The 23,945-nt window shown below is 38.4% G+C and overlaps 1 protein-coding gene across 5 annotated transcripts in view; it reads right to left on the bottom strand.

Annotated features, from left to right (window-relative positions):
* The window catches only part of LOC123771467 (glycoprotein-N-acetylgalactosamine 3-beta-galactosyltransferase 1), a 46,657-nt gene extending 22,950 nt beyond the window's left edge, over window positions 1-23,707 (bottom strand). For 2 of the 5 annotated variants that reach the window (XR_011224820.1, XM_069313721.1), the window contains exons 1-4: window positions 16,739-16,852; window positions 14,037-14,163; window positions 3,729-3,838; window positions 1,217-1,369 (exon numbers count right to left, since the gene is read on the bottom strand). Coding sequence is in view for 4 of the 5 variants with exons in the window: in XM_069313721.1 (XP_069169822.1) it covers window positions 1,217-1,369; window positions 3,729-3,838; window positions 14,037-14,163; window positions 16,739-16,757 (409 nt within the window). In the remaining variant the exon portion in view is untranslated. Of the gene's footprint in view, window positions 1-1,216; window positions 1,370-3,728; window positions 3,839-14,036; window positions 14,164-16,738; window positions 16,853-20,173; window positions 20,227-23,583 lie in introns of those variants that run through there. The other 3 variants (XM_069313722.1, XM_069313724.1, XM_069313723.1) reach the window with 3 other exon arrangements.
* Window positions 23,708-23,945: the final 238 nt, after the last annotated feature.

Here is a 23,945-nt window from a genome sequence, read left to right on the forward strand (position 1 = left end):
CAAGAGCTGAATAATGTGGTACTCCACTAGTGACATTTCTCCAGTCTGATATATTGCCTCTGAATACTGCCCTCATTTCTGTCATTTTTTTCATCCATGTTAGAGCCTCCTTATCATTCCTCCAGTATGTTCGTTTCCAGAACAACCTCTTTTGTGGGACTTTATAGACAGCCTTTTTTTTTAGGTCCAGATAAATGCAATCAACCCAACCATCTCTTTCCTGTAAAAGCTATGTGGCTCTATCACAGAAACTAAGTAGATTTGTTACACAGGATCTTCCTGATCAAAACCCATACTGTCTCTGTTATTATATCATTTCTTCCCAGGTATTCTATCCATTAGGATTTACTGTAATTATTTTGTCCAATGTTTTGACTACTACTCTTGCCAATGACATAAGTCTATAATTAAAAGAGTCTTCCTTGTTGCCACTTTTCTAGACTGGAACTATGTGAGCTTTTTCCATATATCTGCCAAGACTCCTGTACACAGACGACTGAAAATCAGTTGAAGTGTAATGCTTCAGGTGCACATTCTCTCAGAACCCATGGTGAAACTCCACCTAGGCTTTGGTCTTACTTAACTCCTTAAGCATTTTTTTCCAACTTTGTCTCTAGATACCTTTATGTGCTCTATGTTGTTCTCTCTAATTCTTATTGTGTCTGGTTCTCTGAACATTTTATTTTGAACAAACATACTTAAGAATTGTGCATTTAGTGTTTCACACATTTCCTTTTCATAATCTGTGAATTCTTTCCCATTTTCAATCTCTGAATATTATCCTTTACCTGAAATTTGCTTTTAATGAATTTATAGAATAGGCCTGGTTCTGTTTCACATTTGTCTACTATACCTTTCTCAAACTCTCTTTCTGCCTTTCTTCTCACTGCCGTGTAGTTGTTTCTTATTTCTTTGTATTGCTGGTGCTGTATGTTCGACGGATTGGCCTCTTCTTACATATATGTACACATGTTCTTGTAATGCACAACATATAGATTTAGAATGCATAACCAATATTTGACACAACTGCAAAATAATACATTTCAATATAACATAAAAGCTTGCAACACACTAACAGAGCACCTCCTTTCCTAGGACTAAAGAGGAATTATGTTTTGCTTAAAGATGATACAATGGAATCATTCTTTCCAATGCAAAAAATTTCATTAGATCTGTAAACAAGGATATGATGCTTACAAGGCAATATATTACAAACCTTCTTCACTACTTATGAAGACCAGCTTGTTGCACCGCCGTGCCCATGTGGCTTTAATGTGACGTGCTTTCTTCTCATGGTTGCTTGGGTTTGTCATCACCCAACAGAGAACACGAACTTTAGTTTTGAGATGTTCTGCTTCCACAGCCTCACCTGATGAAAGTAAATACAAAATAAATAAATAATTGAGGGGCATCTCAAACGTCTACCACATGAATTGAAAACATTTGACTATCTTAATACCCTATCCAATATAAAATGAATACAAATACAGTATAGTGTTGCATCATCATCACTATCTCATTTCCCACTTTCAGTGTGGGGGAGGCAGAGCCCTGCTCTGCTCTCAGCACCTGTGAGGAGGCCAGATTCTGGCGCTGATCCCCAACAGTCCTAACAGAACTACAGTACCAGTATCTGCGGCTGATATGACATTTTATGCGGCTGGAGGAAGCCACAAGAGGACTCCCTCCAGAAAAATTCAATATTTAAAGTAAACCTATTTTTAATGTAAATTTTTTCTTAGCTTCACAACAAGCCCAACATGAAGTTTCTACCTCAAATAGAAGCAAAGTTGTAAATTTTTTTATTGAACATGTAGGCAAAAATTTTGCATATTTTATTACACTGGCAACCCTGCTGTATGAATATCATGTATCACGGAGGGCTTAAATTTTGCCTGTAAATGTTACTTTATGTCCTTTAACATCCTACCAAATTTCATGTAAATCTGAGATGGTCGTGTTAGGAGTTGTGATGATTTAGCATGGAATGGCCCTAAAATATTCCCAGAGAACCAGAGGCCAAATTTGGTTCCCTTCAAGGAAGTACAAGGAGTAGGGGATTCATGACCAACCTCACTGAGGATTCAAACCCCCAAAAAGCAAGCAATGTAAAACAGACAACAGCACGGTCAAGAAAGTAAACAAACAATTCAGCAAAACACTTGGAAAGCAATTCCCCAGTGATTAGGTCATACACCCTAACTACTGACCCCTGCACCATCAGCACAATGGGAGTTGTTGGATCCTCTGGTCATCAACCCTCAGTCATTCGCCTGATGTCTGCCACATCAGATCACTCCATCAGTCACCAGGTCTTCAGGTCCAGGAATGTTTTAGGCAAGTGTTGGCCATCCTTTGGACTCTATCCTGTGGGGTCCCATCTACTTGTGGACCATTCTAATCTTTGGTAGTTGCTTCATGTGCCTGTTTTACAAGCCTCACTTGGTCCTATTGTATTTGTATATCTTTCTCTCTATTTGACTCTTGCAGGATTTCACCTCCCAGATGGTACCTTGTGTTCAGCCTCCTGCTCCCTTTGCCTAATTTCATTACGTTACACTTTCCTGAGTCAAACTTTTGTAGCCACTTTCTAGACCATTCCTCCAGTTTGTCCAGGTCATCCTGTAGTCTCTCTCTCTCTATCTTCATCTGTCTTGATTCTTCTCAATTTTTGCATCATAAGCAAACATTGAGAGGAATTAGTCTATACCCTCTGGAAGATCATTTACATATATTAGATACAGGATGAATCCAAGTACAGAGCCTTGTGGAACTCCACTGGTGACATCTCGCCACTTTGATATCTTCCCCCCTCACAATTACTCGCTGTTTCCTGTTGCTTAGATATTCCCTTATCCACTGGAGCACCTTACCTTTTACTTCTGCCTACTGCTCCAACTTTTGTAGCAGCCTTTTATGGGGTACTGTATCAAAGAGGCCATGTACCCATCTCTGCTGGTTGAGTGCGTACCCGGTTTTTCACAGGGTAGTCTCATAAGGCAGGAAGTATCTGCTCTCCTGGCGTTGGGGTAGTTTTACCTAAAAGGTTTGTGTCCTCTTGGACCTGGATCATTTTCCCATTTTTTTAGACTGTGCCTCCTAGTCTGTGCACTGCTGGCGTGTTCTGAAGTTGGGTTTTTAATACTACTGTCTTCTTTTTTATCAGATACTGTACTTGATAGCTAGGACATGTTTCCAAGGCGTGGATTTTGTGCACATATCCAATACTGTATTCCCATCTGGAAAACAAATCTCCCCTTCCCTCACTTGCAGATTAAACCCCTGGACTGCTCATCTCTATGGATTCTATTCTCTTTTTTTGTGGCTGGCAGTGGGTTTTCCATAAGTAGATTATTATCCTTCTTGTAGTCAGAGCTTCTGAACAATGCGGGGATTGACTATTGGTGCATTTCAGAAAATGGTGTCGAGTGAAGGGAAGTGCTTTCGTCCGTGCCAAAATTTGGGACATTCCTGCTACCAACTTTTCTGTTCCATTTTCTTCGAGCGTTCTGGTGTGCTCTGATCTCGCATGAAATGTCATTTATATATTACTTTTGGCTGAATGCAATATTATGAAATCAAAACATATGAATACAGTTAACATAAATCCTATAAATTATTAATTTAAGTGTGAGGAAAACCAATCGACAATGAATACATAAAATAGGTGTGTATGTGATAGCAATGCTTGGAATCTATATAATACTGAACAACTATACAGTATATACCTGCATGGTGAAGTTCATGGCTGGAATGCATTGCCACATCACCCAATGGTCCAGCAATATTCTCCAGATCATCATGGCTATGTGCATGGTTTTCTATGCTCTGAGGGGGACTGAAGAGTAATTTTTTTAGAATGTTTAACAACACCACAATAAAGAGTAAAACTAAAATAATTTATAAGTTTATTAAATTTCAGAATTTGTGATTGTATATATTAATTTATTTTTGTTAGCTTTCTGCAATTCATAACTTACAAAAATCAATGTGTGTATAAACCAAAAATTTGACGACAATTGCAATAACTTTTTTGAACCCACGATGTTAAGTGCCTTAAAATACAATAATTCTTAACTTAGTTTCTGAATAGATTCCTCCTTACTTTTTACCCTTTGATTGCAAATGCCAATAAACACTTGATTCTACTATGCAGTTTCTAATTACTTGTAGGATGCAGCTAACTTGCATATTTCTAGACCTTACTAACTCACAATCCACATTTAAATATTAAATATCTTAATTCTCATACAGCAGTAATGTGTAAACTCTGTTATTGCTTAAAGCTTTTAATTCATAGAGAAATGTTTGAAAAGTACTCCTTTATACAGGTTACTAGTGTGCACTGCAACATTTCAGTTTATCCAGTACAGGCCAAGTTCATATTCCATAAATTTTTGTTAAGGATCTTATGGAAATCTTCATTAAGCTCATTCCAAGACCAGGATACATATTTCATTTAAATAAATTAAGTACAGTGGTCTCAGAATGAAAATACCTTGTGTGATCTTTTTCAACCCAGGCCCAAAACTCTTTCTTTAGACTAAGTTTTTCTATAAAATTCAGTGGAAATTCAATGTATTGTGCAGTAAATTAATATTTAATGAAAACCATGCAGGATAAGATTTGTTTTCATTCCACCAAGTCAGGCTACCCCTGACGATGACTGGAGAACAGCTCCAGTATATACCAAACATGGAACACACAGAATAGGGCAATGAACCTCCACGAACAAAGAAAATGATGAAGGCCAACATACATATCCTGGAGCAGGGCAAAGCAAGAAGCCAGAATCAACCATCCTAAAAGACATGCTGACACAGCAAAAAAACAGCTCCCCAAATGCCACAGGAGCAGTTGGGTATCAAAAAAAAAAATCACACCAATTTCCCACAGAAAGAGGTAAAGCTCACAAGCCAGAGCGAGATTGGGGCTCCAGTACCAAAAAAGAAGCCCCGAACCACAGAAGGAATCTTAGGCAAGACTGCCTGCTCAAGTGCCGAGGACAGATGAAATGTTGGAAACCTGTACAAAAAGAGCAAAATCAGGAAACCAGCCAGCACCCAGAGGCATATGATGACTAAACCACATGTCCAAGATACGTCATCATTTCTCCATCTTCTGATATGTGGTTTAGTCATCATATTCTTCAGCCACATTATTGGGACTCATTGTCTGCACCCAGAAACCCACATGGGGAGCGAGGAGCCAAACAGGGAACCAAACACCCTGCAAGAGCAGGCTTGGTAAGCAAGTTCAAAGCTGAACCACGCCAGAGACCAGCTAGGACTCTCCAGATCCAAGAATTAAAATTAAACCAGTAACACTGATCATAGAAAACACCCACCTTGAACAAACACTAAACCCAGTTTTGGGAAAAATGCAAAATGCACCAAAGTGATGTGCAGCAAATCTATTACACACATACCCATGAACCCCAAAGTAAAACCCAGTCTATCCCAACTTCAGAGCCTTACTGATGAGTTAATGACTCATGCATTACTCAGAAGCAGACCCTCTGAAAGGAAGCAATTACAAAGGAACAGAAAATCCGAATTCTCAAGGGAAGTTAAACCTGACTGAACGGAGGCAACCATTAGTGTGTGCCTCGGGAAGTTTATCCTAAACACATGCAGCTCGAGGCAAACAGGTAACTCAAAGTCCACTCAGCCGTGAGGTATATAAAACAAATCACACAGATGAAGATACTGTAATACCATAATTGAAACACAAGCACAGGCCCTTGCAGAACAAGAGTTTAAAAAGATAGCTAGCTCTTACCTGGATGAAAAAATCTTGACCTGAAAGGAGGAATATAGAGTCACACCAAGCACATGACTAAATATGGTATTGCTGATGGGTCCCTGAGCTGCTGGGGCCATCACCTGGCAGTGGGACGATGTAACTAGTGGTTTTAATGACCCATTGTGTTCCTAGTTGTCAGTTTTGCTTATATTTTCCATACAGTTGTATGTTTTGGTACACTCAATGTTTCTGGTAGATTGTCCTCTTAGGTTATGGTGATTTAGTATCCTCTGCTCTCTGTGGCTCTATTAAGTAAATCAGATTTTGTCTAGTCTCTGGTAGGCCTGTTTGACACCAAAGGGCCTGATATAACGTAATATGTGTAGGATTATCCAGAAAGCTAGCTCCAGGGAGCCACCTAGGTTCTCCCTACAGAAAACTCCATCACAACAGGTTGTAATGCCACCCGTAAATGAGAACGAGTTCAGATCCAAAACAACAAATGGTTACAATTCCAAAGGAGACTCCAAAGAAAGCTCTGATGACTGAGATGTGTAGAGATCTGGCAGTAAATCTCCTGAGGGGCAAAACCAAGCCATAACCCCCAAGACCCAGGAACGTACTTAGGGATGGGGCGAACGCTGTACGCTGAAAATAGACAGGAATGGGAGACAAAAGTTAACCACCTGAAACACACCACAAAATTTGTGGGACAACTGAGCAGGAAAGCCCTGAGACCAGCATGAAAATCCTGGTGGGAACAGCCCTACCTGCTGCAGTCACTAAGCTATCCACCTCCAAAACCTGAAGGCACAAAACCCAAAGTTGTACAGTCTCTCAACCGGCAAGACGGGTTGGGAAGCTGCAAGACAACACTGAACCATAGCCAAAGCAACACATCAAGGGCAAGAGCAAGTGCCCCCTATCAGCCTGGAACTCAACACCTACAAAACAAGGCAAAGGCATGCAAACAAGGCCAAAGCCTACTGAGCAGTCTGAAAAGAAAATGGGAAGAAGCCCTCAGATTAAACAACACAGGCACAGGTACCTTGCAATGATTTTGGGGCTCAACATCCCCATGGCCTGGTACTCGACCAGGTCTCCTGGTCTGGTAAACAGGCACCCACAAGGGCAAGCTGAGAGCGGCCCATCATACAACACATCCCAGCCTTCAGAAAACATCAAGTAAACATCTCTTTGCTGCAATGGGTACTTGCTGCCAAGACCTTTACAAAAACAAGCAGGCATATCAAGTGCAGAGGAAATGTGTCTGCAAGTCGCACACCTGACCATTACTCAATTAGCCTGAAGAGGGAAGGCTTTCAATGTCACAGAAAAAGGAAGAATCCCTTCACAACCCAAGCACACACCCAGTCAAAGCATGAGGCACCAAAACACCCAAGAATCAGGACTGAGCACTATACAATACTACAAATATACATGAACACAACTATATCAACTTCCCAACATCTCACTGTGGAGAGAGGAAGTCTCATAAGACCTGGAAGGAAAAAGGACTCTAAGAGGAAACAATATGCAAGGAAAGAACCCCAACTCCTCAGAGCAGGTATCTCTGGAGGAGCAGGAAAAACATAGGGCATCTAACAGGGAAGGTAACCCTGGCCACAGGTGGAGTGAAAAAGAATACATGGAACATGCAATGTGGATGGAAATAAACACAACCAAGAAACATATTATAAATAGGGACCTTTTGTCCCAGAGATTACCACCCCTTAAATTAAATAAAACAGTTCATAGGGTCCCAGGTAAAGCAATACACTCTCTGCTGCAGAGTTCCACCAACGTTTTACCCAACCCAGTTCAGCAATACTGGATCACATACCCACATGATCCTATAATTTTGCATTGACATCTACATACAGTACATACAAGAAAATCTGTCTGTCCAAGGTTAGAGATTAAAGGCTTGGGTTTAGCCTCACTCAACTTTGTAGGGTGACTTGTGGGTTAAAGGAGACTGTTACGGGCGAGTTGCAGTCAGCTTCCATTGTTTACCTCATGAAGTATAAACAAAATTTTTGGAGTCCAGTTTTTCATAACAATGCCATGCAAAATGTATGTTCTGATGACAATTTATAATTTGGAGGCTCCCAACACTTAAATGGAGCATTATTTTAGATCAATGACCAGGTCTACCCAGACACCTCTGACTACTATTACAGATATTGATGTGCAAAATGCACATTCTGATGGCAGATTTGAATTCTGGGGCCAGCCAAAACTTAGGTGGTGCAACCTATTTGGGTTTGATTTGACTAGATAACCCAGGCATTGCCTTTTGTGAGACAGAAACTGGAATATGCAGCAGTTGTATGGTGCCCATATCTCAAAGAAGCACATCAACGAACTGGGTAAGGTGTAAAGACATGGAGTACTACTAAATGGCTTCTGGAAATGAAAAACAAGAACTAAGAGGTGTTAAATTTGCCAAAGCTGAAAGATAGAAGAAAAAGAGGAAATATAGTTACTACATATAAAATATTAACAGGAATTGACAGAGAAATTCTTGAAAACTGCAACTTCAAGATTCAAGCAAAGGAAGCAGAGATGCTGCTAAAATATTAGAAAGTTCACTTTTGCAAACAGTAATTACTTGAGAGTAATTACCTAAGCGAAGCTACAGGATGAGAACTATGTTCATGGTGTCCCATCTTCCCAGCACTCTGTCATATAACTCTTTGAAATTACTGACAGTTTTGGCCTCCACCACCTTCTCACATAACTTGTTCCAACCGTCTACCACTCTGCTTGCGAAAGTGAATGTTCTTATATTTCTCCGGCTGCTTTGTTTCGTTAGTTTAAATCTATGACATCTTGTTCTTGAAGTTCCATGTCTCAGGAATTCTTCCTTATCAATTTTATCGATTCCCATTACTATATTGTACGTAGTTATCATATTGTCTTTTTTCTTCTATCTTTTAGTTTTGGTATATTTAATGCCTCTAACCTCTCCTCGTAAACAAATCCATAAGGGCCGTGACGAGGATTCGAACCTACATTCGAGATCTTCTCGTAGCTCTTGTCCTTCAGTTCTGGAAGCCACTTGGTGGCATGTCTTTGCACCTTTTCCAGTTTGTTGATGTGCTTCTTAAGATATGGGCACCACACAACTGCTGCATATTTCAGCTTTGGCCTCACAAAACCAAAGGCGTGAACACTCACGACTCACTCTTTAGTATTTCTCCATCCATGTATTAAAAGCCTTCTTGCAGTTCTATTCCCTGTGTAACTTCCTCCATCTGTACCGGTAGTAGGGAGCCGGTCAGCCGAGCGGACAGCACCCTGGACTTGTGATCCTGTGGTCCTGGGGTCGATCCCGGGCGCCGGTGAGAAACAATGGGCAGAGTTTCTTTCACCCTATGCCCCTGTTACCTAGCAGTAAAATAGGTACCTGGGTGTTAGTCAGCTGTCACGGGCTGCTTCCTGGGGGTGGAGGCCTGGTCGAGGACCGGGCCGCGGGGACACTAAAGCCCCGAAATCATCTCAAGATAACCTGTGCTGATAAAAGCTGTTTTTCCTGTTGGATCACTAACCCCTCAAAACCTAGTAATTTGCTACTGAAATGGTCATACTTTCTCACAATTTGCTGTTTGCTACATGAGAGTTTGCTATAATATCTAATTTTGCCAACTTGTTGTGTAGACTGCTTATGTCAATGCTTTCTTCATTGAAACCACCAAACTCTAGCTCTGTTTTGTTTTTCTTCTTGCCGGCGGCCATCTTGAATTTCGTCACCTGCACTGTTAACACTGGGGCAACTTTTTCTCATCCAATTATTTCATTTCCCCTTGCACATTCGTGTTATGTCGCCTATTTTTTAAAAGCACCAGACCTTTATGTTCCTTGGGACACCACTCACTGTCATCAACCTGTTCTACAATACTTAGGAATTTTGAAATATTCTGGAGCTACACTGATGCAGGTGTTGACACAAAGGGTGTCACCTTTCACCTCCTATCTTTCAGTGGTAGATAGTTGGCACAAGTGAGAAGGTGGTGAGTGTTAAAAAATAAAAGTCAGTAGCTTCAAAGCATTATATGACAAGAGTGCTGGGAAGATGGGATACCACGAGCATAGCAATCACCCCATAACTACACTTATTAAACACAAATACTTTCTCTCTTTGATATTCATTTATTGTTGCCTGATATTCCTTCTAATTTAAAAATATGCTTTTCATAAACACCTATAATAAAACTTTATAAATGGAACTAAATACAGTGGAACCTCGGTCTACGAATACACCAGAGTACAAATTTTTCAGAGTATGATGTCAATTGTGTCGTAAAATTTGACCCAGTGAATGACGTTTGCTTCGGAGTATGACCTGTTTGTTGATACTCCACTTGTATGGGTCAGACGTGTTTGGATTCCGCAGGCTGCGGGGTGAGGCTCGCTCAGTTTAACAGTGTATCACGCCTAGTGACGGCAACACTTTACTTTTTTTGTGAAGAATTTCATTGTTTTTCCTGTTTTTTTGGGGGGGTTTATGAACAGAAAAGTTCTTATTATATATCATGCCATGAGTCCCAAGAAAGACAATGATAAAATTCAACCTAAGAAAATAGTTGTGAGGATGATGATAGAGGAAAAAAAAAATATAATTCATAAACATGAACACGGTATGCATATGGTTGATTTGGCTAGGAAAATATATTCAGTATGGGAAGAACTGCAAAGTTTTGCTGAAGAGGTTCACCCTGAGCTGTAGCAAGCCATTGTGTTACCCATTTTAATGACAATGTAATAATCACTACAGCCAAGTGTTAAAATGTAAGGAATATAGACAGATTCTTAGTAAGACAAACAAGCAGTGAGCCACAACCAGACCCTAGTGGTATGCCTACAAAAGTAGGAGAGAAAGTACCCCAGAAATGTCATCAGTGCCTGATGTTATAAAGGAAAGGGATTCCTCTTCCAAATACTAACACCTCCTCTCCTCAGCGTCTTCCATATGCCAACGAGTTCTCAATAAAGGTAAAGTACAGTAAAAAATATGAGTAGTATTCTATATAAAATGTATTTTTAAGTTAATATTTTTGGGTGTGTGGAACGGATAATTTCAATTTACATTATTAGTTATGGAAAAATTTGTTTCTGTATACAATCCATCTCTTGGAATGGATCAAATTCGTAGACTGAGGTTCCATTGTATAAGTAATTCAGTAAAAAATATAAACAGTAATTATAAATAATAGTATGGTTACAAATTATGGCAATAAGGTAGCTAGTACTGTATTCAAAATTTGTTACTGTGCAACCCAGTGGTAAGTATTTCATGACCCCATACTTTGGAGAACCCTGCTCTACAGTACTGTACTCGCACTAGGTAAGTAAAGTAGGTAACTGGCTGGAACCCCATGTGGTTTGGGCTACCATCTGATAGCAGTTGGGTACATCAAAGTTAGAGCTGCTTGAAAAGAACAATAATCATTTACTTTGCTGGCCTCAGAATTTATTTACTTGATGGGATACCTAGTGGTACCAAGGGCTTACTCTCCCCCTTCTCCCATTTACCCGATCAGTCTATGACACACACACACACACACTGCCAATGTGTACTCTTGAAAAGTTGAATGAAACTAGCCCCGAGCATCTGGCCTTCAACTTTTGACACACAGGCAGACAAACATTCTCCTTAATATCATAGATATACAGTGGCGCCTCGATTAACGAACTTAATCCGTTCCGGCACTGAGCTCGTCATGTGAAACGCTCGTCTTGCAAAACAACAACATTGTCGTCAGAGGTGTCCAAGAACCAGTGGGAATGCTAGGAAGCACCACGTGGTTTGCTCGTTAATCCAGACCAATTTTCTGCAAGTGGCTCGCTTGTTACTTGAAATGCTTGTAACTGGAGTCGCTAGTCACTCGAGGTTCCACTGTAGTGCAGTACAGTAGTTTATTTTACTTTGCTCATTTTTCTGGTGGGTTGTTCTTGGTTTTGGGTTGACCTCTGATCCTCAATATTCCCTCACCTTGTATAGAGTGCCAGATTCTGGTCCTGGCTCCTGGTAGATCAGTGTGGGGGTCTTGGAGGTCTGGTGCAAATCTCAAGGTTTTGCTTCACAAGAATTACAAGGGAGGCCACTCAGAAAAAGTTGTTTTCTGAGCAGCATACTTGCATGCTCCTGTTCTTTCCCTTTTATTCTTGTTTTTCCTGTATTTTCTATGCTGTTAATAACATCTTAGCATTCCAATGATGATACAGCGTCTTATCCATACTTGGACAGTACGTAAATGTTCTGAGGATGCTAAAAGGCATCATCCATCTTGAAATTCTCAAAAATATTTATATTTTTTTAGCATAGTGTGGGCATAGCTTATCAGGGAGCCAACCAAAGAATCAGGAGACCATTCACAGACAACCTCGGCCAACTATCTAGCCCTCAAGATCATAATTAATCTGCCTGTGAGAATTTTCACTATGCTGTACAATTTACCTGTTGGAGAAGTATGAGTTGTTTATTTTCTTTTTACACAAACAGATTATTTGTACACATTTCCAAATTTTTTACTTTTATTTATGTTGAAAAATAAATGAGGAATATTGAGAAATATACTGTATTAGGAATGTTGAAACGTTAAACAAAAAAAAATTATATATTCAGCCCCAATACACAAATTGTATTATCAAATCTTACTTTATTTTATTTTGCATGTATACTCTAACAAATTCATTTGCAAATATTTTGACACCATATTTAGAGTAATAACCCTGAAACGAACCAAGAAACACATTTAAAAAAGTATAAACATTTTAAGTGTCAAAGAGCGGGGTACTGAGATGCCAAGAACGTTTGCAGTCGGAAAGGTGCCACCGAGTCGGAACATCAAAGTGTTCATATAAAGTATAACATTAAGAGACCATGTCAGTAAAATCTGTTAATGTGTCAGTGGTACTACCTGATGGCAGTCTGTAGTAGCAGCCAGGTGAGCCAAACTGGCAATTTGAAAGAGCTCTACTTTGTGCTCCATGTGATGCAAGGTAGACCTTACAAGGGCTGAATTAAATGCTCTACAATGTGTCTCCTGCGGGGATGTTTGAAAAGACCTCTTCTGCGTTAGTGTGGAATGTTGACCTGCCTTGAATGTGAATGATACTGTCCAATGGACCAGCAGGACCTTGACTACCTAAACAAACAACCAAATATCCTGCTCAAAAAAAAAAAAAAAGAGCATTTCAAGTACATGTACTGTAATGCATTGTACATTAAAAACCTGATTTTTAAAACTTATATCTAAATATACAGTCTGTATTTACATAGTTTTATACATAAATCATGTTAAATAAAACACAAAACAATAATGAGCAAATAAAACCATATCGAGAATGTTTAGCAGTCATTCTGGTGCTAGAATTGTAAAATGTCTTACAATCATGCATCCCATCCATACTGGATTTTAAATTCTCTATTATAAAGCCTGTGAAGTTTTGGTCTCAGCCCTCACACACACACACAAAAAAATGCAACAGATTTGAAGAAAGCAGCAACAAGGGAAAATAATAAATATATATAGGTAATTATTATCTGGTTCCTAAACACAATAGCAATATACCAATTATTATGGAAAAGGAAAAGCAGTAGCACTAAAGCTATGAGCTCTATAATGTCTTCTGTGCAGTACCATCACCATTTGTATTTTACAAGCCCACCATCTACCTTGTATCATTGTTAACAATCTACACAATACTATCAAGTCATGCTTTACTTCTAGAGAACTTACACTAAGGTCTATGAGTGTTCTGTAACTTTTCTAGTTAATGTAATATACAAAGTTACTACACTGAAAATGTTGGAGAATATATCAAGTCAAGCAGCTAAGGAAATGAGCAACTAGTTTAACAAGTATTATACACAATCCTTCACCACAAATTACAATTTTAACTCCTCATTAATAGTTTAAATATTATATACTGTACTTTGCATACTAAATGGAGTACAGTACATGTCAATTTGCATGCAAACTCAACAAATTTCATCACTGTCATACATTTAATAATAATGTTTGTGGCTAGAAATCAACCGTTTTATCCCAACCACCAAATTTAATGCACAAAAATGCAAACTAATTATGGGTAGCAAATTGCAAAGTATTTCAACGTTATTAGGTTCTGCTTATTAGGTTCTTGAGTCAATTTAATATCTGGAGACAATATTATCATTAGAACACTTATTACTCAAATGCAAACACATTTGACTTCAAGAAATTAAAATAAACTTTGCAATTTGCATCCCGTGTAAACCATCACCTGTTAGTGCCCTTTACCTAATGCCCTCTATGTAGCGAGGGTGCACAGTTACAGTGCTATTTAAGAGATAGAAGGAGAAGAAACCGCAGAACATTCCCGTTCCTAAGGTTAGAATGAAGCTGCGGCTTATGCCCATTGTGACTCCTGCAAATAGAATAGGTGCATGTCAGTAATTACGTCATTCACTAATTGTTTGTTTTTTTACAGGAGAGGAAATAGATACCACATTAAAAGACCGATATTAAATAATTAGATAAGCAACTGCTTTATGAATAACTAATAACAATAGCAGCCTTTGTCTCTTGATATTTACTGTAGCATAGGATTGGGGTTGCCAAGAATTAATCAGTGCATCTGTATCTCATGTCAAGCATTCAGAGATAAACTGAAAAAAGTAATACAGTATTGTATATGAAAGCAGCGTATGTTAAAAAGATGCATCCATTTCTTTTAATGGTTCATCAAGGCTGTTTACATATAGTCTCCTAAGTCAACTGCCCTTCGATAGAAAAGATGTAGAAGAACCACAATTAATAAATGAAAATAATTTTGAATAAAGCCAATTGCAGCCATGAGCTAGTGCACAAGGTGTCACACTTGTATGTGTTGTGGTGCTGTTGCAGGTGACATCAATGATTTAGCTGGCAAACATTCAGAAAAATTATTTGCAAATCAAAAGTCAAACATTAGTTTATAAGACTACTGTAAACTGTAGCATTATTCCTTAATCCATATGAACTCCTTGCATTATAGAATCTGTCTTTTCAGGAAACAAATACTGTATTGTGTTTAAACTGAAATATTCTGTACACCGTTGGTGCCATTTATGTTAATACAGTATTAAATATCTTCAATAACAATTAGATACAAATTTATCATTTAGGGTGACTGAGGGAGGTATTGTCACTTCCTTAAACAATACTATATTGTATACCTTAAAAGTAATTAAGAAATTATTTTCAAAAACAAGCTTATTCCTTGTGTGTGTCTGCGATAAAGTCATGAATTGCATTATGTAAGAGTACATCAAATTCCATGGCTCTTATGAGTTCATGCAAAAATTCATTATGTGCAAGTACTGCAATGTGCATCTGAAACCCAAAATGGTAAAATAAATTACATGCTCTTATTTCTAATACTTATTTTACTGTATTTATTTGATCAAATGAACACTGATACATAGGGAAAATTCAAGCATTAACTGCAATGAAATTCTCCTTTCTAGTAGCTCCCCAAGGTAAGTGATGGTCCAGACTTTAGGTTCATGTTTGTTCCCAAAGTTCCTTTCACCCCGTAAAGAGGGCCAAATTCTGGTCCTGGCTCCTAGTGTGAGATAATACGCAGAGGCCTGGTGTTTTCTCACCGAGGCTTTGCTGGACCAACGCTTCACACAGAGAGCCACTGAACCACTCAAAATGTCTTAAACAATGCAAAAAGAAGGCAGCAGCCGAAAAAATGTTAATGTAAATACATTATGTGCAATTTCACCAGCAGCCATAGTGTGGTGCAAACAGCCCCATATCCCATGCAATGTGTGAAGATTGAGCCTATCTTCCAAAGTTTATCTCCATGGTGGTTCAATGTACACATGGGTGAGGTCACGAGGTTAAAGTAAAGAATACTTAACCCCTGCACTACTCACCATTTAAATATGACAAGCCCATGGTGCTCACAAAAGCAATTGTTCTGAAATTTGTTCTTTTCTTTTGATATTGTTAATTAGCATCCATGAAGCACAAAAATCCAAGTAAAACCTGTCTACCTCTTGTAGTTTAGCTGTAGGGGCCTAGCAAAGTTGTGACTTTTTGGCAGAAATGAAGCGAGTTGCTGCATGGAAATAACTTTGTTGATATATTTTCATTGTTTCTCACTTATATACAGTTTTTTTTTTTTTTGTTCTAACAAGTTATATGGGTATGTTAAAGTTGTTCATTATGTATAAATTTGAAAATATACATACATACAGATATATGTGTATATCACTACAATCACATTACATGGTACTGTACATCTTTCTGCAGCAATATTTTTCATACATCCCATTACTTCTCAATGGCTTCTTGACAGTTTCACTTAACCATACTATTCCTCTCCTTCCTTCCTTCCTCCAACTTACAGAACACATTTTGCATTCAAATTCTCAAACATTTCTCTTTATGTCACCAAATATTTTGCCTATTCCTTCATCAACGTCCTTACATTTAGACACTTGCTAAATTCCCATGGTTGGAAAACCTATGTCTTTCTTCCCTAAATTTTTCACAGCTGTGCATAATAATCTGACCCACACACACACAATGTCTCCCACTATCCCTGCATCTTTCAAACTACTTTTAAATTTTCTTCCTATATGCATATATTCAAATTCATTTGCTACATCCCACCAAACACACACCGAAACTACGACGTTGGTGCAACGTTCCAACAAGTTTTAACACTTCCTAACCAGTTATAACAACCAATGTAACAAGTTGTAACAACGTTCTAATACGTCATAAACACGTTAAGCCAAGATGTAACAACTTTATTACAAGTTGTAACAAGCGGAAAATAGAGACAGTTTCGGTTTGTGTTTCCAGGGATTGCATCCCCCTACCCTTTTCCTTAAAATTCACCTTTCTATGACCAATGCTTGAAGAACATATTTGGCAGGAACAAACCCCTCTCTGAACACCCTTCACTGTTAACAGTTTATATGGTAATGATTCATAATACTTACTGCGAAATATAACCCCCATATCTAATGTTTAAAGTGTCACAGATGCATCGGCAACACAGTGTAGACCAGAACCTTACTAAGAAGCCTGACACTGTGAGAGGAATCACATTAATGTTGCCAACTTTGGAATAAAAATTAATATCTGAATATTGTAGGACCAAATAATAAATAGCCATTTTTTTTATCGTATAAATAAAATAAATATACAAAATTTTAAATCATAAAAATATGACAAATGCAGAATATAAATTTTAGAAAACAAAAAAAATTTACCCAAGTTATACATTAGCCATAGAAAGAACCTTATCTTATCATATCAGCAAAACCTGAAAAAGCTTATCTTCAGCTGCACAACACACAATGCATGGCATACTGTATAATACATACAATACTCAACTTCAGTAACTAACTCCTAAATAATAAGTACTGTACTCTAGTCATTGTTAATGCATTGTTAATGCAATTATTGCAAGTATTCATCGTGAGAGAGTGGAACTGCTTGAGGAATGAGCCGTTGATAAGAAAAACAAGGGAATGTCATCGATACAAATCAAACGAGAAAGAGGCAAGAAAATTGAGGTACTATACAGTATGAGAATAAAATGTACAATACTATGATGATATTAAACAGAAAACTCAGGCAAATGGGGGAGAACAATTTAAGAAACTTATCAAATAACAGGAAGCTCTTTAAGAAAGAAATAAGAAAATGCAGGACAGACGAGAGATTGGTAAATGGATAAAGGGCAACTTTAAAAATAAACAGGGGAGAATGTTAAATGGTGACAAGGAAATTTAAAATATGTGGAAAGAACACTTTATAAGTCTTATTGAGTGCAAGTGGTGAAAAAGGTGCTTATGTGTACATGATTGGATTTAAGTGAGAAAAGTGACATAATAATACACCATCTGATAAATCTATAGAAGATGTTGTAATAGATTCAGCTACATGGAACAAGTTCCAAGTAGCACGGGCTATGGTGAGCCCGTATCTCACCTGGCACAGGAGCGGCGCAAGTAGTATGGGCTATGGTGAGCCCGTAGTGGTCTTACCTGGCACAGGAGCGGTGCCCATCTAGTTGCCGTTGGACCAAATGGTTGTCTATAGAAGAGTTGAGTATATTACAATGGGAGGAAAGCAGCAGATCTTGATATATATGCAGACATTATCAAAAGTTACTTTCTCATTGTCAAGGAGAGAAAGCCTGTTTGGCTCATCAAAGTCCCTCCTAAGGATTGGTCAATGACTACCCATTCACAGGATGCAACCTACAACAGCTATCTCCGAGGTATCTATTTACTGCTAGATTAATAGAGGAATCAGGTATAGGGAAATGAAGCCAAATGTCCTGCCCTACCAGGGAATCAAACTAGTAATTATCTAAATCTAGTTATAAAATGAAAGCTACGTTCATGGTGTCCCGTTTTCCAGCACTCTGTCTTAAAACACTTTGAAACTACATGTACTGACGGTTTTGGCCTCCACTAACTTTTCGCTTAACTTGTTCCAACCATCTACCATTCTGTTTGCAGAAGTGCACTTTCTAATGTTCTTTCACGAGCTTTGTTTAGTTTGCTTCCTGCTCTTTAAGTTCCAGGTCTCAAAAATTCTTCTTTTTCAATTTTGTCAATTCATATTATTTTTTGTATATATAGAGATCATATCGCCTCTTTCTTATATCTTCTAGCTTTAGCATATTTAATGCCTCTTAACATAGTTCATGTCTTTCAGTTCCGGAAGCCACTCAGTTGCATGTGTTTGCACCTTTTCCAGTTTACTGATGTGCTTCTTGAGATATAGGCACCATACAACCTCTGCATACTCCAACTTTGGTGTCACAGGTCATGAACAATTTCTTTAGTATTTTGCCATACATGTACAAAAGCAATTTAAAAGCAATTCTGAAATTGGAAAGTGAAACACAGGTTCTTCACACAATGTTCTTCAAGTGGTCCTCATGGAAGTTTTCTATCTAGAACCACCCCTAGTTCTCTTTCTTCATCAAAATTTTTTAAATTTTTTCACATAATTTGTAGGATGTATTTAGCCTATTTTATCCTATTCCACATTCCATAATAAAGCAGTTATTCACATTAAATTCCATTTGCAGAGTGTTGCTCCATACAATTATTTTGTCCAGGTCTTGAAGGGCATGAATGGCATGATAATGTCTAAGTTTCTTATCTTTCCTTGTATCTTAGCATCTTTAGCAAACATGTTCGTATAATTCTGTATTCTTTCCGGTAGATCGCCTACGTAGATAATGAACATTACTGGTGCAAGAACTGAACCTTGTGGTACTCCATTAGTGACATTTGCCCAGTCAGCCCAGTGTGGTACGGTACATTGCCTCTGATTACTGCTTTCATTTTTCTCTGTTAGAACATTTTTTCATCCATGTTAGAAGCCTACTTGTCACTCCTCCAGCATGTTTCAGTTTCCAGAACAACCTCTTATGTAGGACTGTGTCAGAAGCCCTTTTTAGGTCTAGATAAATGCAGTCAACCCACCCATCTCTTTCTTGTAAAATCTCTGTGGCTCTGTCATAAAAAGTAAGTACAGAACATTTGTTACACAGCATCTTCCTGAAAGAAAACCATACTCTCTGTTATTATATAATTTATCTCCAGATGTTCCACCCATTCAGTTTTAATTACTTTTCCAATATTTTAACTACTAAACTACTACACTTGTCAATGATACAGATCCAAAATTAAGAGGGTCTTCTCTGATGCCATTTTTGCAGACTTGAACTATGTTAGCCTTTTTTCCATATACTGTACTGTATCTGCCAAAAGACAGAGATGACTGAAAAATCAATTGAAGTGGAATGCCAAGCTCAGGTGTGCATTCTCTCAGATCCCAAGGTGAAACTCCATCTGGGCCAACTGCTTAGCTCCTTGAGCATTATTTCCACTTCATCACTAAACATCTGTTATGTGCTCTATGTTGTTCTCTGAAAATTTAATTTAGCACACACACTTTGGGACTCTTCATTTAGTGTTTGACACATTTCCTTTTCATTCTCCATGAATCTGTTTCCCATTCTCAACTACTGATCCTCTCCAAGATGCAATCTCACAACAGTTGACTAACTCCTGGCTATATATCTACTGCTAGGTGAACAGAGGCATTAGGTTACAGGAAACGTGCCCAACCATTTCTGTCCCACCCATGATTCGAACCCAGGATTCCAAATTGTGAGTCAAAAGTGAGCCTAATTGTACTACAGAGACTCTAAACATGTCCAAATGTATCACCCTGTCCACAAATGGAATTGAACTCTTTTCAAATTGGTTGTGAGCTGACTGCACTAACCACAGGACTATAAATCTGTTTTTGAAAACCCATTATATTATCAGATCTACTTTACACTATCCATACTTATAAAAATCTGAAAAAAGCATGAATATGCAAATTGATAGTCTACATACCTTGTAACTCAGAGGGCGTCTTCCCCAGTTGCCAGAAAATAGGCCTTCATTACCTATAAGAACAAGCACAATTTCAATAACTAAACATTGTCAATGGCAATAATTCTAGTCGAGCGAGTATAAAAAGAACATTGTAGTAACTCCTTTGTTATACAGATACAATAACTCCTCATAATTCAAATTTTTGTTATCTGAATTTCATTAATATTGTTTGTATACCTTATTTCTTCTCGGTGAAATATGTCAAACGAAACATTTGTACTGTATGGAGCAAGTAACCAAGTCAGTAGACTGACAAATGTCACAGCTTGTGTGCTACTTGGCTACAAGCATATCTGCAGTTTGACTTGTATGGGGAATCTAGATGATATAATTACCTAAGTGCAAATTCTATCCCAACCTTGGTAGGGTCAAGCTAAACCTGCTTCCGACATCAGGGGGTGAAATTCGTTTTGGTGCTTATCAAGCCCACACACAAGGGAACTAATTAATACCTACCTTATATGACTACACACCTTGCACCATGCTGGGTGCCAAGGCATGAATGTAGCAGTATGGAGGCGAGTGGTGTGCCAGGTCTTTTGATCTTATATGCAAATATCCCTTAAGAGAATTCTATTGCGAACAATTTGATACCAAAATGAACGACATAGCACGAAAATTGAGGTGGGGAAAAGTGAAAAGAATATAAACACTTTTCCCGGCCCAGTTGCACACTGGGCCAGGCAAAGTGTTAAAAATAAAATAAAGAAATCAAGGATCAATAATGGCCTTCAAGGTCCTGCAAAAATAAACCTTGAGAAATGCAATGTTCAATTTACCAGTGAAATTGGGAGACAGTGGGAGGTAATATACAATAAATGGTTACCATTTAGTGAACTTATTGGGGATAAATTAAAAAGTACATTACTTAATAATAGATCACCCTAAATTGAAAATGTTGTCATGGAACATTAATGGTTTAAGAAACAAGAGTTATGGATGTTCATTGTTCTATAATGGGAAATTATATTGATGTTGTGGCCCTCCAGGCCAGAACATCACTGGTCCTTCATAGTCATTGGGGACCTTAATGCTCGGCACACTAGCCTTGGGACAATGGGAAGTATTACTGCTAATGGGGTCAAGTAGTTAGTTTCTACAAGATCATCTCTTGGGAAACAATGAACCAACTCACATCAGGGGAGGACGGCTTGACTATGCCTGCATTTTAAACTTTCTAGGGATTATGGGGGAAGTCTTGGGTCATTTGGGAACGACTTAGTGATCACTTTGCCTTGGATGTTGAATTGCCATTGGGAAAATACAAATCTAATTCCAAAGAAAAAGATTATATATTCATTAATAAAGACATGAAAAATTAATTTATTCAAAATACTGTATATAAGATTGGTATTAACAATACACACCTTTCTGCATTGATAGCTTTTACAAGGACACAGTCGAGAACATAAAGAAATTAGTACAGAGGAAAATAACGGGGGGAAGGGGAAGCCAGACACACGGACCTAAGAAATTTAAATATTCTAATGATCAGCAAGTCAAGGTATGAGAGAGAATGATACAGAGCACACATAGAGACTAGTTAAAAAATGGAATGAGGCAAGAAGAGAAAAGTACAATGTTGGCAGTGGCTAGGGAATTCAATCAGGTAAGGAAGGAGGCATGGAACACATACTGGCATGAGTTTGTTCCATCCATTGGTAAAGCTAGAAACCTTAAAGACATGGGGAGAAGTAAACAAATTCAGGGGTTGCAAGACCAGTCATAGCACACCCAGATCCAGGAAAGGTTGACAAAGAACTAGTAGAAAAGTAGGCTAGTTCTGGTACTATGGAGTCCTTATGCAGACAATGGGTCACAATAACGTGGCTGAAGATATCATGACCAAACCACACAACAGAAGATGAGGACGTTTCGGTCTGTCCTGGACCACTATCAAGTTGATTGTGATGGGAGGGAGTGATTGATTGATGAAGATTAAGCCACTCAAGAGGTGGTACGGGCATGAATAGCCTGTAAGTGATGGATGTGAGGGGAGGCATGGGGCATAAGTAAGGCAAGAGTGAGCTGAGGAGCAGGTGAGACAAGGTAATTTCTAGGAGGCAAGAGCAACGTGAAAAGGTAAGAACAAGAAGAAAAAGGGTATGGCTGGGATGGGTGAAATAATAGGGGGATGGAAGAAAGGGAACGTAAGAGTAAGAGGAAAAAGAATGAGAAAAAAAGAGGGGGGGGAGATAAGTTTATGTCGGGTCACATTTGTTAGAAACATGTGAGTATGCATTTGAGTATGTATTGTGAAAGCGAAGTCAATAGCAAAGAAGCCAGGACTAAGGTTCATGTTGGGTAGGTTGTGTATCAGAGCCTATTCAGATACACAACATACAGTATGTTGTGTATGGAGACCTTATCCTTAGACACAAGAAACACCATTGATTCCTGGTAAAATATTAGAAATGGAGTAACTTTATGTGCATTAAATACAGGGTCAGTAACATGCACTTAGATAACTTACACTGAACTATTGGATGCTATTAAAAGTGGCACCTCTACTGCTCCAGGAGAGGATGGAGTATCATATGACATTCTTAATTATTTATCAGGTATGAAACCTAGTCCCTTACTTGAGTTGTTCAAGTTATAGTGAGGGAAAGTTACCAAGAACATGGAAGGAGGTTGTCATCTTTCCTATATCCAAGTCAAATGGATGTTACAGGCCTGTATCCTTAACATTTTGCTTTTGTAAAATGATGGAATGGATCATGTTAAATAGGCTATTCTACCTTGTAGGAGATATGTCCAATAACCTTTTTGGTTTTATAAAGAGCAAAAGTACTGCAGACTGTCTCAAAGTGTTCATAAAGTGCTCATCTAATGTGGATGACAATTGTAGAGTATTTGTTGATCTGCAAGAGTATCAGAATACACAATTGCATTCTTTTTATCTTGTATCCATACAGTAGACAATTCCAGAGCTTGACTTCCACAATATTACAATATTTAAGTTACAATCGGGCCAATTTTTCAGTCAATTATTAAACTAGCCTCAAGAAAGCACTTGTGACACCATCGCAGATCATACACTATTGTTGCAAATTCAGTAGCAAAATGTTTTAAAGACTTTTTGATATGTCAAAACACAATATACACGGGACTAGCGTATGACTCGTCCAGTACCTCACACCCACGTAGAGAAACACGACTGCTACGGCCTTAAAATGAGCCTTGCAAACAGCACCTACCATCAACAAGAAGAAAGTGAGACAAGAATGATAAGGTATCAACACAGATGATATTTAGTGTCAGGAAACGAACTGTTCTCACTCCTCCCACACCACCACTCACGCCTCCTCTCCCATTATCCCCGCCCGGTTCACCTCTCTGCGCGTGGTTTAATGAACCAGCATTACCTGTAGCACATCTCAGTGGCGTTTTAAGTGGGAAATATCGGGAGTGCGAGGGGGGAGGAGCGCCCTGCACCGTGGCCAAGAGGTCGCCCCGCGGCCACAACACATCTGTTTATCGAGCTAGGGAATAGGAACTCAAGATGCTTTACATTTTTTGAAAGAGCAACCCCATATCTATTTTAGAGCGTGTCATCAACTGAGATAAATATATATCAGTTTATTAATAGCTAATTAGCTATATTGATGCAATCTGTTGTGTATATATAGAGCAATTGTATAAAATAATAGTGTGCTTGTAGTCCACTTCAAGCACAAGCCATCTCCCTTTATTTTTTACGAGGGGATAAGGGTATATTATTAACTAT

Source organism: Procambarus clarkii, chromosome 76, assembly GCF_040958095.1.
Source record: "Procambarus clarkii isolate CNS0578487 chromosome 76, FALCON_Pclarkii_2.0, whole genome shotgun sequence".
Classification (NCBI taxonomy): domain Eukaryota; kingdom Metazoa; phylum Arthropoda; class Malacostraca; order Decapoda; family Cambaridae; genus Procambarus; species Procambarus clarkii.